The sequence below is a fragment of the Electrona antarctica genome (assembly GCF_951216825.1).
Source record: "Electrona antarctica genome assembly, chromosome: 3".
Taxonomy (NCBI): Eukaryota; Metazoa; Chordata; class Actinopteri; order Myctophiformes; family Myctophidae; genus Electrona; species Electrona antarctica.
Window position 1 is genome coordinate 42,329,146 of NC_136808.1, and position 18,118 is coordinate 42,347,263.

An 18,118-nucleotide genomic window follows, 5' to 3' on the forward strand; every position below is an offset into this window, starting at 1 on the left:
GTGGATGTGAGAGGAGACTAACCCAGCAGCATTATGTCTTATCAGTGGGTGGATGTGGGTGGAGACTAATCCAGCAGCATTATGTCTTATCAGTGGGTGGATGTGAGAGGAGACTAACCCAGCAGCATTATGTCTATCAGTGGGTGGATGTGAGAGGAGACTAACCCAGCAGCATTATGTCTATCAGTGGGTGGATGTGAGAGGAGACTCTAACCCAGCAGCATTATGTCTTATCAGTGGGTGGATGTGAGAGGAGACTCTAACCCAGCAGCATTATGTCTTATCAGTGGGTGGATGTGAGAGGAGACACTAACCCAGCAGCATTATGTCTATCAGTGGGTGGATGTGAGTGGAGACTAACCCAGCAGCATTATGTCTATCAGTGGGTGGATGTGAGAGGAGACTCTAACCCAGCAGCATTATGTCTATCAGTGGGTGGATGTGAGAGGAGACTCTAACCCAGCAGCATTATGTCTATCAGTGGGTGGATGTGAGAGGAGACACTAACCCAGCAGCATTATGTCTATCAGTGGGTGGATGTGAGTGGAGACACTAACCCAGCAGCATTATGTCTATCAGTGGGTGGATGTGAGTGGAGACACTAACCCAGCAGCATTATGTCTATCAGTGGGTGGATGTGAGTGGAGACTAACCCAGCAGCATTATGTCTATCAGTGGGTGGATGTGGGTAAAGACTAACCCAGCAGCATTATGTGTGGTCACTCAGTGGGTAGATGTGGGTGGAGGTGAGAGCCACCGGCGCAGCCGCCTGCAGAAAGGACTGGCGCTGGGAGACGACGTTAAGGCAGGCGGAGGAGCCGAGGAGCGCTCCAGGCTGAGGCTGCAGGACCGAGAGCTGCAGGAGATGAGCGACGGAGGCTGGTGTCTCAGCATGCACCAACCCTGGGCCTCACTGCTGGTCCAAGGCATCAAGAGGTGAGACATGCACCAACCCTGGGCCTCACTGCTGGTCCAAGGCATCAAGAGGTAAGAGATGACACCAACCCTGGGCCTCACTGCTGGTCCAAGGCATCAAGAGGTGACACATGCACCATCCCTGGGCCTCACTGCTGGTCCAAGGCATCAAGAGGTGAGACATGCACCAACCCTGGGCCTCACTGCTGGTCCAAGGCATCAAGAGGTAAGAGATGACACCAACCCTGGGCCTCATTGCTGGTCCAAGGCATCAAGAGGTGAGACATGCACCAACCCTGGGCCTCACTGCTGGTCCATGGCATCAAGAGGTGAGACATGCACCATCCCTGGGCCTCATTGCTGGTCCAAGGCATCAAGAGGTAAGAGATGACACCAACCCTGGGCCTCACTGCTGGTCCAAGGCATCAAGAGGTAATAGATGACACCAACCCTGGGCGTCACTGCTGGTCCAAGGCATCAAGAGGTAAGAGATGATGAACCAACCCTGGGCCTCACTGCTGGTCCATGGCATCAAGAGGTATACCACTATTAATAAGTAGTATACCGGACTTCCGGTTATGACGCCAGCAGGATAACAGCATAGCGAAGGAGCTCCCGACCAGAAATTTACAGATAGCCCCACAAACAGTGAAATTATCTTTCAAACTTATAATTTGAAACAACGAGAGAGGGGCAGAAATGTCTAACAACAAAGGCCGTAACAAAAAACCCAGCAAAACTCCGAACAAACTTGGTGAGGGCGAGAGAAGCCGCAGTAGTTCTCCGGAATACCACGAGAGCCAAGATGGCGGAGCCCGCACAGAGGAAAAGAACGCAGACTTGGCTACAGTCCTCAGAGAACTGCGGGACTTCAGACGAGATAACAGAAAGCAACTCGAAGGTATCAAAGAAGAAATAAAGAAAACAAACACAAGAATGGATGAAGCAGAGGGTCGAATCACGAAGGCGGAGGAAAGAATCCAGAACACAGAGGACGTCACGTCGGAGATGCTAAAGCTGTTAGCTCAATTTGATACCAAGATGATTGATCAAGATTGTCGCTCCCGACGCGAATCTGTCCGTATTTACGGGGTCTCAGAAGGGAAAGAAAGTGACCCCACATCAATGAACGATTTCGTGGAGAAACTACTACAAGAGGGGCTGGGGTTGCCGAACACAGAGCCCCTACACATACAGAGATCACATCGCTCCCTAGGCCCCAAACCACCGACGGAGGCTCCGCCAAGATCTATCGTGGCCAAATTCCTCAGTTTCAAAACCAAAGAAATGGTGCTCAGAACGGCGTGGCAGAAGAAAGGTTTCACGTGGCAAGACAACAGAATTAATCTGGACCAAGACCACCCCCCACGCGTTCTCCAAAAACGCCGAGATTATGCAGAGGCACGCCATTTATTGAAGGACCGAAGCATACCTTTTAAAACTCTACATCCAGCCCGTTTAAGAGTGGACTACAGCGAGGGAACCAAGATATATGACACGGCGGAGGAGGCCACACAGGACATGGCGAAGAAGGGCTTTTCCATCACTGTGATTAAAACCCCGGAGACACTGATGGAGCAATTGAGGCAACTGACATGGCAGAAAAACACCCGACGTGGAGACAGACGAGAACTCCGCCCAAGACGCAACGCGAACTTCAAAGACAAGCTGCAGACCTTCAGGAGAAAAGAGACACCACCACCGCCACCACCACCACCACCACCACCACCCAAAGAAGCAGAGGACACTGACAACACTAAGTAATGGTCGGTGAGATGAGGACGTGATGAACGCACGGTTTAGACCTGAAACTGGGTCTGGTGAGTCCAGTCTATACTCAATATGTGGCGGATCTACAAGCTCGTGGCGCGCCACCGAGTGGCGCGCTGCGAGCTTGTGGGTCTGCTATGTTTTCTTCGTTTTGTTTTGGAAAAAAGCAGGGGAAATATTTCAGATGCATATATATTTACCTAGCCTAAGAATCTACTAAAGGAGAAAATACTAATAGGTCGGGAAAGACAAACATGATACCTAACTATGTTGTTAACTTTAAGGCCCCCCCCTGCCAGCCTAGAGAGGGGGGGTTATCCTTGTTGAGCTGGTGTAGGGTCGCACGAGAGACCTCTACCCTGGAGTTTGGAGATGCACTTTTCATTTTATTCTATTTTTTTCTATTTGTTGTGTGTGTTTTTGTCTGTTTGCAGCTTGTTTGGGTAACTAAGGAGACGCTTTCCACTGTCATGTTGAATAATGTGCAGGGTATAACCTAAATGCAGGATATAAAAATAGTTTCATTCAATGTAAATGGTTTAATCAATCCAAATAAGAGAGGAAGGATACTTTCGAAATTGAGAAGGGATAAGGTACAAATAGCATATTTACAAGAGACCCACCTCAATGATACAGAGCATGCCAAACTGAACAAGTCAGGTTTCAAACACGTATACTCATCTTCCTACAAGTCCGGTCCCAGGAGAGGGGTAGCCATACTGATATCACACACAGTGAACTATGAACACATATCAGAGGTTAAGGATAAGGAGGGCAGATTTGTATTGATAATAGGGAAAATAGAGGGAACCATAGTGAGTTTACTGAATGTGTATGCCCCTCCAGGCAGCGACTGGTCATTCTACAAACAAATATTTGATATAATGGTGACAAGATCACAGGGCATCCTCATCAATGCTGCTGATTATAATTTTCGGTTAGTACCACATTTAGATGCTTCTGGGGGCAATCCGGAACCCAAACCCATAGCCAAGAAAGCAGCTGCATTGATGAAGGAGGTAGGAATAGTAGATGTTTGGAGAGAAATGTACCCGACCAGCCGGGACTATACTCATTACAGTGCTCCGCATTCGGTGTACTCTAGGCTAGACTATTTCTTCGTTTTCAATAGAGACTTTAATAAGATAAAGCATTGTAGCATAGGCCCAATAGCTTTGTCAGACCATAGCCCTATTTACATGACTATATGCCTTAATGGGAAACCGAGGTCCACACTATGGAGATTTAATTCAAGTATTTTAAACAATCCAGCAACTAAAGCTGATCTAAAAAAAGACATTGAAACATATCTTGAGCTGAATGACAATGGAGAAGTATCACCATCAGTGCTCTGGGACGCCCTTAAGGCTGTTATGAGAGGCAAAATTATTTCCCTCACTGCCCAAGCCAAGAAACTGAGGAGACAACAGACACATGATTTGGAAATTAAATTGAAACACCTACAAAGAAATCATGCCAATAGCCTGGACCTCGGGGTAAGGCAGGAGATGAAGGAAATAAGGAACAATTTGGAGGATTTGGGAACACAAGAAATAAAAAAGAAAATGCTGTTCACCAAGCAACGATATTATGAGGTGGGAGGAAAGTCAATGCGACTACTAGCTTACAAGTTGAGAAAGCAACAAGCGGACAACACTATTTTAAAGATAAAGAATCCTGAATCTGGGGTAATAGAGACTAGCCAAGAGAAAATTAAAGAGAGTTTTAACACTTTCTACAAGAAATTATACTCCCAACCACAAACTAATAATGAACCTCAGGTTGATTCTTTCCTTGCGTCTCTTGACCTGCCTACCGTCACGGAAAACCAAAACAAAGTTTTAATAGCCAGAATAACAATGGAAGAAATAGAAGCAGCAATTTCTAGGCTGAAGGGAGGTAAATCGCCAGGCACAGACGGCTTCACGGCTGAGTGGTATAAGGGTTTGAGGGAGGTTTTGGTACCCACTTTATTAAGAGCCTTTAACTGGGTAATGCAGACCGGAGAGACTCCATCCTCCTGGAAAGAAGCAATAATCTCAGTCATTCCGAAAGAAGGAAAGGATAAAGTCGAGTGTAACAGTTACAGACCCATCAGTTTACTAAATTTAGACTACAAATTATTCACGTCCATATTATCACGAAGATTAGATGAGATTCTAATTTGCATAATTTCAAAAGAGCAAACGGGCTTCATTCGTCAAAGGCAAACACAAGATAATATTAAAAGAACTCTACACATTGTTAGCCAAATGGTTCAGAGTGGGGAGGAGGCAGCTCTATTAAGCCTTGATGCTCACAAGGCCTATGATTCAGTATTTTGGAGCTTCCTATTTAAGGTACTAAAGAGGTTTGGGTTTCACGAGTCTATTATCAAGACATTTCAGGCGTTGTACAAAAATCCATCTGCTAGAATAAAAATAAATGGTGACCTGACGGAATCTTTTACTCTGGAACGGGGTGTCAGACAGGGCTGCAGCGCTTCTTGTAGCCTCTTCGCGATTTTCATTGAACCATTAAGCCAAATGATAAAACAAAATGGAAATATTAAAGGTATAAACATGGCAGACGGTGAACACAAATTGGCGCTATTCGCAGATGATTTGTTAATATATTCAAAACAGCCCACACAATCAATTCCGACTCTAATGGAGGGACTAGAGAAATACGGATCTTTTTCGGGCTATAAGCTCAATATCGAAAAGACCCAGGTTATCACTTTTAACTACAACCCGCCCGAGACTATACTAGGGAAGTATGACCTAAAGTGGGACGCAGACTCAATACGATACCTGGGAATTGTTCTGCCCAAAGACTTGTCTAGAATAACGGATCTTAATTATGGCCCCCTGAATGGAAAAATAAAAGACGATCTGGCACGTTGGAGCCTCGTTCCTTTTTTGAGCCTTAGTTCCAGGATAGACTCTGTTAAAATGAACATCCTACCAAGGTTACTGTACTTATTCCAATCCCTCCCAGTCGAGGTGGCACCCAACCAATTTAAAGAATGGGATAAATTAATATCCAGGTACATATGGCAGGGCAAGCGACCCAGAGTGAGATATAAAACTCTACAATTAAAAAGGGAAGCAGGGGGACTTGGCCTTCCCTGTTTGTTTGACTATTATTGTGCCGCTCAGCTGAGGACCCTTGTGTACTGGTGCATGCCTTCATATTCGGCAAGATGGAAAGATATTGAGGTGGCATGGGCTCAGGGGATACCACTAGCCGCCATAATTGGGGATGATAGGTTAATAAATAATATGAAAGATAAAAATAACCCCTGGATTAATACAGCATTAAAGATTTGGCAAGAAACATTGAAAAAACGTGACCTTAAAAATGGGGCAAAAATGCTGAGATGGTGTGCGTATGACACAGATTTTATTCCAAACAGAACTGACTGTCGATTTAGGAGATGGGTCTTGAAAGGCATAACCAACTATTACACCACTTTTGTACACAAGGGGGCACTCAAGAGCTTTGAATCTGTACAGAAGAAATATAACCTGGAAAAATGTGATTTTTATAGATATTTGCAGCTCAGAAACTACATGAACCAAACGTTGAGTGGTGCCTTGTTCTTGGAGTCTTCAGACCTCATGAGGGTGTTTTTGTCAGCAGGAGACTCTCCTACATGCAGTAGGATTATCTCTAGACTGTATAATGGTCTCCAGCAGAACACGACTGAAAATACGATATATGTAAAAGAAAAATGGGAAAGGGAAGGGAATTTCACTATAACTGAAGAAGAATGGGAGAAAACTTGCGAATCGCTATGGAAGTCAACATGTTCAAATATGTGGAGAGAATTTAATTGGAAAAATCATATACGGTATTTTATAACACCACTGCAAAAAAGATACAGAGGTACAGGAGTAGACTGCTGGAGGTCATGCAATCATAATGCAGCGAACCATTTTCACGTGTTTTGGGAATGCCCAGTTCTAGATACATATTGGAAGGAAATTCATGATCATTTAGAAGCGGTGTTTGGGATCGACATCCCCTTCCGTTTTGATACCTTATACCTAGGAAACCTCCCACATGACTTATTTGATAGTAACGATAAAAAATTAATTCTGACCCTCCTGGTGGCTAGCAAGAAGACTATCACTAGGAGGTGGATGCAACCACAACCACCCACGGTAGAGGAATGGATCGAGATAATTCATGATATATACAAGATGGAAAAACTGACGTACTCACTTAGATTACAGGAAGAAAAGTTCTTCTGGATCTGGACTAAATGGACTGAATATATCGCACCTGTCCGATCAGACTTTTGCTGAATAAGGGAAAACAAAGTATTGTGTTGCTACCGCTCGTCCTATGCCTCTTTTGTTTTTTATGTTTTATTCTCATTTCCTTTCTTCTATTGTAACTTGCTGAATGTATGACCCTGTACTTGCTTACAAATAACTTGTAATGTAGATATGTGAAAGCGTCTCCTTTCCCCCTTTTCCCTTAAGAGCTGCCCAGATGTTCGTCTTTTTTGTTTTTTCTTGTTTGTATGTTTTTATTTTTGCTCCAAAGAAAAAGAAAAATGTTTGTAACTTTGGTCACCATTGAGAACGTGGGAAATATATCTCTGTATATGTATGAATGTAATGTAATTCTCATGATGAAGTTGTTCATTATGCTTGTACACAATGACCAAAATAAAAACATAATTTCAAAAAAAATAAGTAGTATACCACTTATAAAAGTGGTATATACCACTTTTTGTGAAGTGGTATACCAAAGACCACTTTTGGAGCTCGCCCTCCCTCGTATAACATTAACTCCAGTTTGGGAGCGGAGTTGTTCTCACATCACATAATTTCAGCACGATCCCTCATAGGAATATTTTGCCATATCTCCCAACCTTTTAGAAATCCAAAGTCTTAGTGGTAGTCAATGTCGCATTACTTAGTTCGAGACCATTCTCCATGAGCTGTCATTTGACGCCGCCATTCTATCTACTGCTTCCGTAAACGATAATCATTCGGTTTAGCCGGTTTGGCCAACGAGACCGTCAAGATTTCACGAAACGGTATTAAACCGTAAAACCATACAACCCTAATATTCTCAGGCGACCGTTTTGGTATTCTTATCAACACTGTCTTTCTGTCTGTCTGTCTGTCTGTCTGTCTGTCTGGACAGGGTGGAGGGACGTAACTGGTATACGTCTCACCGCGGCCGTCTCTGGATCGCTGCTGCCGCTAAGAAGCCCACGCCTCAGGAGATCGAGGAGGTCCAGGCCATGTACCGTCACCTCTACAAGAAAGGTACACACGTTGATTTAACAAGTTAACACACTCTACATGCTCACAACTTGTTGTGGACGCGACACTTATATAGGTCTGACTCTGCTATTATTTTCGGTGCAGGACTTGCCAAGTCGCCAGAGCAATGGTAAAGTGTCTATCATTTTTTTATTATATGGAGAGAAAAGTCGGGATTTGGAGATTTACGCACATCTCATTCACAACGGCGTTTACGCTCATATCGTGAGCGGAGCGTGAGCGGATGGGAATTTACGAGGATTTCCACATTACGTGGGAATCATGGAATCATGGCCATGAACTTGGCCGTGACGTTGACGTCCGTTGGTCGTAAAATCCGCTCATATCAGCGTCAGCTCCTATGGTGGTGTACCCGCGATCAAGGCATGCGTATATTTATTGAGAAGGCTTTAGTCTTCATGCTGAATCAATTAAAAGTCCCCAAACCTCAAAAAAGATATAGGAACAAACGGAGTCTACCAACGCCCCTCAAGCCTGAAACGGCTGATCCGGTGCTTCACAGGTACAAGGACATGAGTTGCATAAGGAGAAGAGACTGGAGCAGCACGGACATTTAGAGCCATCATCAGAGTCATGAGTCATGACTCTGATGAAGACCGCAAGGTCGAAACGTTAGTAGTTTTTGTATACTTAGCACCTAATAAAAGGCTCTAAATGTCCGTGCTGCTCCAGTCTCAAAAAAGATATGTTTGTGCCCAGCATTTGTCAACACACATACATAAAAGAAGAAAATGTATCAACTGCTTAGCTTATGTTATGCTGATGCAAATTCCACTGTTTTTTACGTGTATTTATTTTGTAGGCTATATAGTTGCATTCAGAGCTCAGCATGTTGACAGCCAATTAAAGTTTCACATATCCTGTGTTCAATGCGTTTCTGCGTTTATGTGTGGACTCGGATATCTCTGTCGTATGGGCAGGGATCTATGGAGGGATCTATGGACGAAAATATCCGTTTAGCAAAAGAGCCATATACGTGTAGCCTGGGCCTTAGTCGACTCAAATCTCACGGTATTTAGTCGACCGAAACTAGACTGAAACATTTTGTGTGTGTGTGTGCGTGTGCGTGTGCGTGTGCATGTGCGTGTGTGTGTGTGCGTGCGTGTGCACAGAGCCCAGGTTTCCTAAGGACTATCCCACCGGCTGTCTGCTAGGCTGTGTCAACATGACAGACTGTCTGTCCCAGGAGCAGTTCGCAGAGCAGGTTAGTGTTGGAACCAGCCCTGTCTAGCAGTGCTGTAAAGTAACTAATTACATTTCCTACTGCATTTCTTTTTGGTATTTCTACTTTACTGTAGTATTTAAAAATGTCAGTACTTTTACTCGAACCATCTATCCATCCATCAATCAATCAATCCATCTTCAACTGCTTATCCGTAGTCGGGTAGCGGGGGAAACAGCTCCACTGGAGAGCTCCAGACGTCCCTCTCCAGGGCAACATTAGTAACTTTCTCCTGGGGGATCCCGCGACATTGCAAGGCCAGTGAGTCGATGTGTTTCCTCCATCTGCGCCTTGGTCTGCCCCTCCCAGTGGGACGTGCCTCGAGGACCTCCCTAGGGAGACGCCCGAGAGGCATCCTAACCAGATGCCCGAACCACCTAAGCTAGCTCTTTTCCAGGCGAAGAAGCAGTGACTCTACTCTGAGTCTCTCTCGTGTGACTGAACTTACGGGACATTCTGCACAATGAGTACTTTTCCTTCTGGTACTTTAAGTATGTCAATGCTGTTGTACTTTTACGCAAGTACCGGACTTTTACTTGTAACGGAGTAGTTCTACATTGCAGTATTGATACTTTCACCAGTAAAGTAAAACAATTGAGTACTCAGACTGTCACCACTGTCTGTCTAGTACACAGAGCATTGGTTAGTGTTGGAACCAGCCCTGTAAGATGACAGGAAATGGGGGGGAGAGAGATGTGTGTGTGTGTGTGTGTGTGTGTGTCTTAGAGTATATATTAATAGAGACGGCACCCGGAGGAAACCATGAGGCGAAATGGACATAGTGGCCGAATTTGGTATTGCAGTTTGGACCACATGAACGCACTGGTCCGTTAACTATCATTGCGCACGTTCATGATGACACGTGAACGCTGTTTCATACGTGAACGCACGTGAACGCGTGCAATGATAGTCAACGGCCAACGCGTTCATGTATTTGGGTCCAATCCATCTGTGTGTGTATTATTGCTTACTAGACCTGTACGTGCCCGTCGCAGTCGGCCACCGGCCTACTTGGGAACGATGCAACTTGGGAACCTAATGATATACATTGCCATAGCACCCGTTTTAACTGTCAGCCGGTGTCCCACATGGAGATCTGTGTGTGTGTGTGTGTGTGTGAAGACTGCAAACTGAAAAGTGTACTTGGCAATCAATTGGGCCCACTGGCAGAGCCTGATTGGTTGAGCCTCAATTGGCTGAGGCAGAGGCTGGAAATTGCACAGGTGAAAGGAGTTGGCCTCATTAGGCCCACTGGCAGAGCCTGAACCTAGGTGAAAGGAGTTGGCCTCATTAGGCCCACTGGCAGAGCCTGACCAGAGCCTTTTGTGGTGGTTCTGGAGAACCGTGGGTCCGACCGACTCGATACCTGGCACTGCACTCCCTGTGTGGGTGTGGAACGTGTGTGTCGAATGTGAAGTCGGTGGGTCAAACGGTTCTCGAGTTACTTGCATTACAACCGTACACGCACACACACGTGGCACATTCATAGTAGGATGTCCCATTTCTCGTTTGATGAACTAAAATCTTCTGATATTTAGTCGACTGAAACTAGACTAAATCTAAAACATTTCAGCTGACACAAAATATGACTAAAAGTCTCAAAAGACTATTATAAAACTAAACGTGCTGTCAAGACCAACACTGCTTATGTAAAACGGATGATGCAGTTCAATGTTCCGACCACCAGAGGGCATAGTGCACCATGTTACTAGCAGCACCTTCAGTGGAGCAGTCATGTTCCACAGTCTGCTACTGCAGGCTGAATGTATGATGATTTAACCCATTTAGGACTGAGGTCCATTAAAAAAAGGCTTATAAATCAGTTTATAAGCAAAACAGTTTTCTCAAAAACCTAGGTTTCTATGTCAGTGATACTCAACCCTTTTTCATGTCAAGGACCCCCAGAATTATCTGTATTTGGCCATGGACCCCCATCTGAAAATATGTTGTTCCAGGGACCCCCTAGAGGCAAAGATTTTAGCTGCGGGTTTGCTCTGAAAGAATATATATTCAATGATTTGTGTCACATTTTCACGATTTAAAAAAACAATAGCAGATCTACAAGCTCGTAGCGCAGCACTCTGTACCGCACTATGAGCTTGTAGATCTGCTATTTTGCAATAGCTAAAGTATAACATAATGCTTAAAACACCAAAAGGGGTTCCCGTCCAATGGGTTGTTAATGATAATATTATACTACGTATACCATCTTATGCGATAGTATCATTTTAAAGAACTGTTTTTTTTTTTGTTTTTTTTTCAAATGTTTTTTTTTGCAGCTTTCGTCTTTATTTTATATTTTTTATAGAGGGACAGACAGTAGGCTGACAGGAAATGGGGGAGAGAGATGGGGGAGTGACATGCAGTAAAGGCCGTCGGGATCGGGAGTCGAACCCGCGGCACACTGCCAGACTCGGGCTACTGGCCAAGGTGCCTGGACCGCTGAGCCACGGCCCAGGCCAAGAACTGTTTTTTAACCCTTTTCATATCAAACATTATTTATTCTGCATTTGAGCCGGACGGACCGATGACATTCAGCCTCTCAGACCCAAAACTAAAGATTATTTTGTTGTCGTCAGATAAGCTTTTGTCCACAATTCCATGCTGTATTGATTAAAATAACAATTCTTCTACGTTCTCTAATTGTAGACTTCTTGTGAATTAAGCAATGCAGATGTTTAAAAATTGAGAGTGTAAAATGAAACATTCATTTGACACCCCCAAGAGTGCAACGCTCAGTGCCACGCTATGAGCTTGTATATCTGCTATTTTTCAACAGCTGAGGATTAAGATAAAAAAACAAAAACAAAACGGATCCTTTCCAGGTCTTGATCGGCTAGAGCAGTGGTTCCTAAAGTGGGGTCCGAGGACCCCCAGGGGTTCTTATGGGAGTTCCAGGGGGTCCCCAGCTAAATGATAGTTCAAATGAACATTGAATTTACAATATAAATTGGGGATTGGGGAGATTGAAATGTCATTAATTGGGGGTCCGTAGAATAATGCATGTCAAACTGGGGGTCCTTGAAATTAAACGGGTTGAGAATCACTGCTAGAGCTATAAAAATCTTCTCTTATGGGGGTCCCTGGCATATCTCTTCAAATGGGGGTCCGTGGGATAATTAGTGTCAATTTGGGGGTCCTTGACATGAAAAAGTAGAGTGAAACGTCTTGAGCAAGTTGAATTTGAGCATAAAATTGGTTATTTTCTGCCTATTGAGCAGAAGCAGTTGAGACATGAGTTATAGATTGGGTAACTAACTGTGTCGTATCTTATTCTGAATGTTAAGTTATTTATCGTCACATCGCTCACTATGTCATTATTCTATTCCTTCAGCTGAAGGAACACGACTTGCACATTCATGGAAATGGTAGTTACAATTCAGCAGAGTTGGGGAGTAATGTGCAACAACAACCTTTTAATAACCCCTTTAATGCACACACATGCATATGCACGCACGCATACATGCGCACACACACACACACACACACACACACACAGAGACTCTAGCTTTAATGAGATATTGACATTGGAAATTGCACATGCTTCCTTTCTGCTGATTTTGAGAAATGTAATTAGCTCTTATTAAGCTGTCGTGTTCGCGCGTGCGTGCGTGTGTACAATTGCATGTGTGTGTGGGGGGGAGGGGGGTTTGCAAGCATCTCCATGTGTGTGTGTGTTGATTGTACTTCTCAAGAGGTCTGTGTTGGCTCTGAAAAAATGTTATTTTGTCTTGTTAAAACACATTCACTGCCATGCACGTCATGTCACGTCATGTGGTCTTTGCAGTGGTTTACGATAGAGGGCGCTCTTCGCCAAAGTATGAATGATGCTAGGTTGTTAGGAGACAGATAAACCAATGTATGAATGATGCTAGGTTGTTAGGAGACAGATACATCTACGTTGAATGATGCTAGGTTGCTAGGAGACGTTGAATGATGCTGGGTTGACCCACTGTATTTTACTTTTAAGTACATTTTGATACCGATACTTTTGTATTTTTACTCGAGTGAATTTTGAATTCCAGACTTTTACTTGTTCGGGTAAGTATATCTGTGAGCATTTCCACATTGCAGTATTGATACTTTTACTTAAGTAACAACATGTGCGTACTTTTCCCACCACTGCTGGGACCTGTACATGTTAGAGGGTTTCTCCTCATTCCCTCCTCGAGCACTCATTCCACCAGGGTTGTAAAACCATGTGTGCAGGCTGTGTGACTGCCCTTTCATCGTGTGTGTGTGTGTGTGTGTGTGTGTGTGTGTGTGTGTGTGTGTGTGTGTGTGTGTGTGTGTGTGTGTGTGTGTGTGTGTGTGTGTGTGTGTGTGTGTGTGTGTGTGTGTGTGTGTGTGTGTGTGTGTGTGTGTGTGTGTGTGTGTGTGTGTGTGTGTGTGTGTGTGTGTGTGTGTTCGTGCTCGCCCCGCCTGCATGTGCCTGTGTGTGTGTGTGTCCATTTGCACAGTCGCAGAGTGGTCATAAATTAAAGGGCTACCCACCAACAACACAAAGCTCAGAAGAAAGAGAGGCAGATGTAGAAGAAGGAATCTCTGTCGAACAGAACAGCAGCAGCACTACGACTGCTAATCATAGTCTAGATGGAGTAATCTCTGTCGAACACAGCCACACAACCAGAGTAGCACTACGGCTGCTAATTTTAGACTAGCAGGCTAATAACTAATGTAGGTTGTAACATTGAAATCCTGTGTATTTTACAGCACTATCAAATAGAACAGCAATACGGCTGCTAATCTGAGACTAGGTGGAGGAATCTGTCTGTCGAACAGAACAGCAGCAGCACTACGGCTGTTAATCTTAGACTAGCAGGCTAAGAACTACTAGGTTGTAACGTTGCAATCCCGTGGTATTTTTACGCTCAGAGGAGCGCACGGCACACATGGCCGGCCGGCCGAGAGGGTCAGGAAACAGGATTTATGCTGTCCTTTGCTGCTGTGGCAGCTGTGGGTGGTTAAAGGGTTAAAGGGGGGCCGGTGAAGGTTCCTCTGCCCCTCGCGCTTGTAAATCTGCCTCCAGTGACGAATGAATTATCTAAAGACGGAGCAAGAGCACAGAGAACGAGACGGTGGAAGTGTGCTGTATGTATGTATGAAAGAAGAAAAATAAACACAGCTCCAGTCAAGTTAACTGTCACGCTGTCACCTTTATTCCTATATATGGAGTTCTGTGTCAGGCATGCCCAAATATGGAGTGTTGTGATGTCAGAACAGGCCAGCTCCATTTACGGAGCCTGGGCAAGGGCCCTGTCCAGAGCCCGGGCAGAGGCCTTTTGTGGCGGTTCTGGACAACCGTGGGTCCGACCTACTCGACACCGGGCACTGCACTCCCAGGGGTGTGGAACGCGTTTGTCGAATTTGAAGTCGTTCTCGAGTTACGTGCATTTCAGCCGTACACACGTACGTACATAAAGACAGATGTACAGAGAAGTTTTTTGTTCTTTTTGACCTGAATTGGGCTTGTGTGGTAGGTGGCCTTACTTCAGTCATGCGAGTGTTTAATAACATTAGCGGGACACTCCGTTGATATGAATGGCTGGCGGTCCTCGAGTATACGCCAGATGGCGGTGATGGCGGCGAGTGAGTTAATCATTTCCCACTGTCTGTGTCAGCATGGAGGGAGAGAAGCTAGAGCGCCTCGGGGCACAGCAGGAAGGATTTCCATCTGCTTGACTCGGAGCCATCCTTCCACTCATTAGAAACTGACTGCTGTTATCGATCCGCTCTCCACATAATCTCTCACTCCTCCCTCTCAGATCCCCCCCCCCCCCCCCCCCCCCCCACACACACCCCCTGCTGCTGATAATTGGCCATGCATTATGATCTGTGCTCTGCCTCCTCACCCCCACCCCACTCACTCAGCACGGGGTGGAGATGTACCCAGATGTACTGGGAACGGCCTGCTCCCCAGAGGCGTCATTCTGAATTGTGGTCCAGTTGCCTCTTATTGGCCTACCGACACTGCCCGTCTTCTTTGCTCCGTGCTGGGGACCACTGCCAGTCTTTGCTCCGTGCTGGGGACCACTGCCAGTCTTTGCTCCGTGCTGGGGACCACTGCCAGTCTTTGCTCCGTGCTGGGGACCACTGCCAGTCTTTGCGCCGTGCTGGGGACCACTGCCAGTCTTTGCTCCGTGCTGGGGACCACTGCCAGTCTTTGCTCTGTGCTGGGGACCACATGTCAGTAGGGATCACGTTGTCTTTGCTCCCGATCCAATTTCCGATCATTTGATTTTGAGTATATTCATATTTTTATAGAACACTTATGCCATATGACAATAGTACAATATCCAAACTCGCAGACAATATCCAGTCTAATATGATAGGATATAATATTGATACTAGGGAGTAGGGATGTGACGTCCTGATCATGTTTCTTTGCCCCCGATCCGATTCCGATCATTTGAAAATGACATGATCGGCCCCGATTTCCGATCACGTGTCACCTTAAATATTTATTATTTATTTATATTTATATCATAAATAGAACATATTTCACTCAATATAGGAACTGCTCCCGTTGCACTCCCTGCGACATACTAGCGTCATGTCCAGGGGGTGTACTTGTACATCAAGCTGCCTCACGCTACAAAAACAGGAGATAGGCTCCTGCCCTATGGGCCTCATGGCTCGGCAAGGCTACTTACTTACTTCCCGTTGCATGTTGATGATGTCATATGTCCATATGTGGTCCAGTCCTATGGAATGTAAGGAATGCATATGCTAATAAAAAGTATTTAAAATATTGCTTTGATGCTCGTATAAACCTTAGGAAGGAAGTATTAAGTTGTTTTTTATTAGCATATGCATTCCATACAATCCATAGTGCTAGACCATTAATGGGCATATGACTTGCGACGGGAGCAGTTTCTATTGAGTGAAATTCACAAGATATATTGGACACATTCCAACGGAAAGGAAGTGAAGCAAGACTTCCCATGTGGATATTCTACAGCGGTCTCCCTCGCCGCCCCCCGCTTCACCCTCTCTCTCTCTCTCTCTCTCTCTCTCTCTCTTCGACAGTATTGTGTTTCCTGTCAGAACTGTGAAGAAGGTGTAGAATTCTATTTTTGCTCACAGGGAACAAGCCGTTTGCTGAACGCTACAATTTGTACGCTACAATTTGTACGCTACAATTTCTCTCTCCCAGCATACACAACATGAGGCTCACTCACGTATCTCACACACACACACACACACACACACACACACACACACACACACACACACACTCACATTCCTGCTTCCCCACCCTCCCTTTTCCATGCTGGGCAGTTTGCCATGACAGGGAGGTCAGTCGGACAGCATGTGATTTCTGCAGCCGTGTGTAGAATGCATTCAGCCGTGTGTGTGTGTGTGTGTGTGTGTGTGTGTGTGTGTGTGTGTGTGTGTGTGTGTGCGCGCGCGTGCGTCCCTCAGCTACTGACGACAAGCAGAGGTCTCTACGATGGCATGAAAAATACATGTGGCCACATCTGCTAGACAGGGCACATACTGTACGTATGTAGTCCGACGTTGTTTTTTTCAACCAAGGTTCATGTTTTTTTTTGTTTTTTTTTGCTGCTTTCCTTTGTTTTAGGGATTTTAGCTGTTTTTGGATAGGGTGGCGGGGGCATTCGAGCATGGGGCTAAATATGTATTTTTTTTTACAAAATGTTATAGCAATTTATTTTTTTATTTTATTTACTATAGTCCTACTAGACCCCAATAAATTACATCTGGCCACAAAAGATCACGGGATCTACTGACGGTGTCAAACTGACATATTGAGCCTATGACACACAGTATGACAGCCCCCCAGTAGGCTACCTTCACCCTTCACATTCAGTAGATCCTGTGATCTTTTGTGGCCAGATGCAATTACTTGGGGTCTAGTAGGTCTATTGTAAATGATAAAAAAAGAAGGGGTAGGGTGTCGGACTAGTGTCTGTCGGACTGTTAGTACGTTTGACCAAAGTGCACCCCTGCTAGACTGCACTGTGTAGAATGTCCTTAGACCACTGCGCTCCAGTGGATCAGGGGTAGAGTGGCCGGTACAGCGGCCAGATGGTGAACCTCAAGTTTCCCAGTTCGATCCCTGTGAGCTCCCCCAGAGTTAGTGTCAAAGTGTCCTTGAGCAAGACTCTGAACCCCTAATTTCTCCCTATGAGCAGGTTGGTGTGTGTGTGTGAATGGGTGAATGCTATGCACAATCTATTTTATACTATATAGTATGTATAGTGTCATTATATAGATATGTTCTAGTTACGTTCTTAGCTTACGCATGTTTCGCGATAAATGCATTTTACATATGTGATGTATTCCCATGCTTTTTGTTCTTGCTTAATGTAAATCGCTCTGGATTAAGAGCGTCTGCTAAATGCCTAAATTGTAAATTGTAATCTATGTATAGCGCTTTGGATAAAAGCACTATATCAATTCACCATTTAACATTTTACTGCATTACGAGTCATAGAGGTGACATTTCTCCTTTATCTTCCAGGTCTACCGGTAATTTAATCTGTAGCTACAGTATACCACTAAACCAGGAGAAAAAAGGAAACCTCTTTCAGTTTAAATGTCTCTCCATCACAGTGCCTTGCCGCGGGCCAACTGGTAACGAGCTGGAATGAAGCAGACAGTCAATATGTTTGTCATTTCTCTCCCAGCTCTCCAACATCTGCTCGTGTTTGTTGTTGATGCCCCAAAATGGCTCCCCCCATGAGCCCTGTGTGTGTCTGTGCCAGTTTCCTGGTTGGGATTGAATGAAGGTTGCGTGTGTTCGTGCATGCATGCGTGCATGCATGCGTGCGTGTGTGCATGCGTGATTGCGTGTGGTGTAGTTCGTTGTACAAAGGCAGTGTGGGTGACCATGTTGTCCGCATGCTGTAGCATTGGCAGGAATTGGAAAAAGAAACATCTGGTTTAGTGGTTATAG

General features: G+C 45.0%; 2 protein-coding genes across 2 annotated transcripts in view; one reads left to right on the plus strand and one right to left on the minus strand.

Moving 5' to 3' along the window:
- The window catches only part of LOC306920042 (cytochrome c oxidase subunit 5A, mitochondrial-like), a 242,534-nt gene that overhangs the window by 17,832 nt on the left and 206,584 nt on the right, over nucleotides 1-18,118 (minus strand). The gene's annotated exons all lie outside the window — the stretch shown is intronic.
- Nucleotides 1-18,118, plus strand: part of LOC306920244 (activating signal cointegrator 1-like) — a 79,928-nt gene that overhangs the window by 11,249 nt on the left and 50,561 nt on the right. The window contains exons 9-11 of the mRNA XM_079496936.1: nucleotides 728-936; nucleotides 7,831-7,955; nucleotides 9,086-9,177. Coding sequence (XP_079353062.1) covers nucleotides 728-936; nucleotides 7,831-7,955; nucleotides 9,086-9,177 — 426 coding nt within the window. The remainder of the gene's footprint in view (nucleotides 1-727; nucleotides 937-7,830; nucleotides 7,956-9,085; nucleotides 9,178-18,118) is intronic.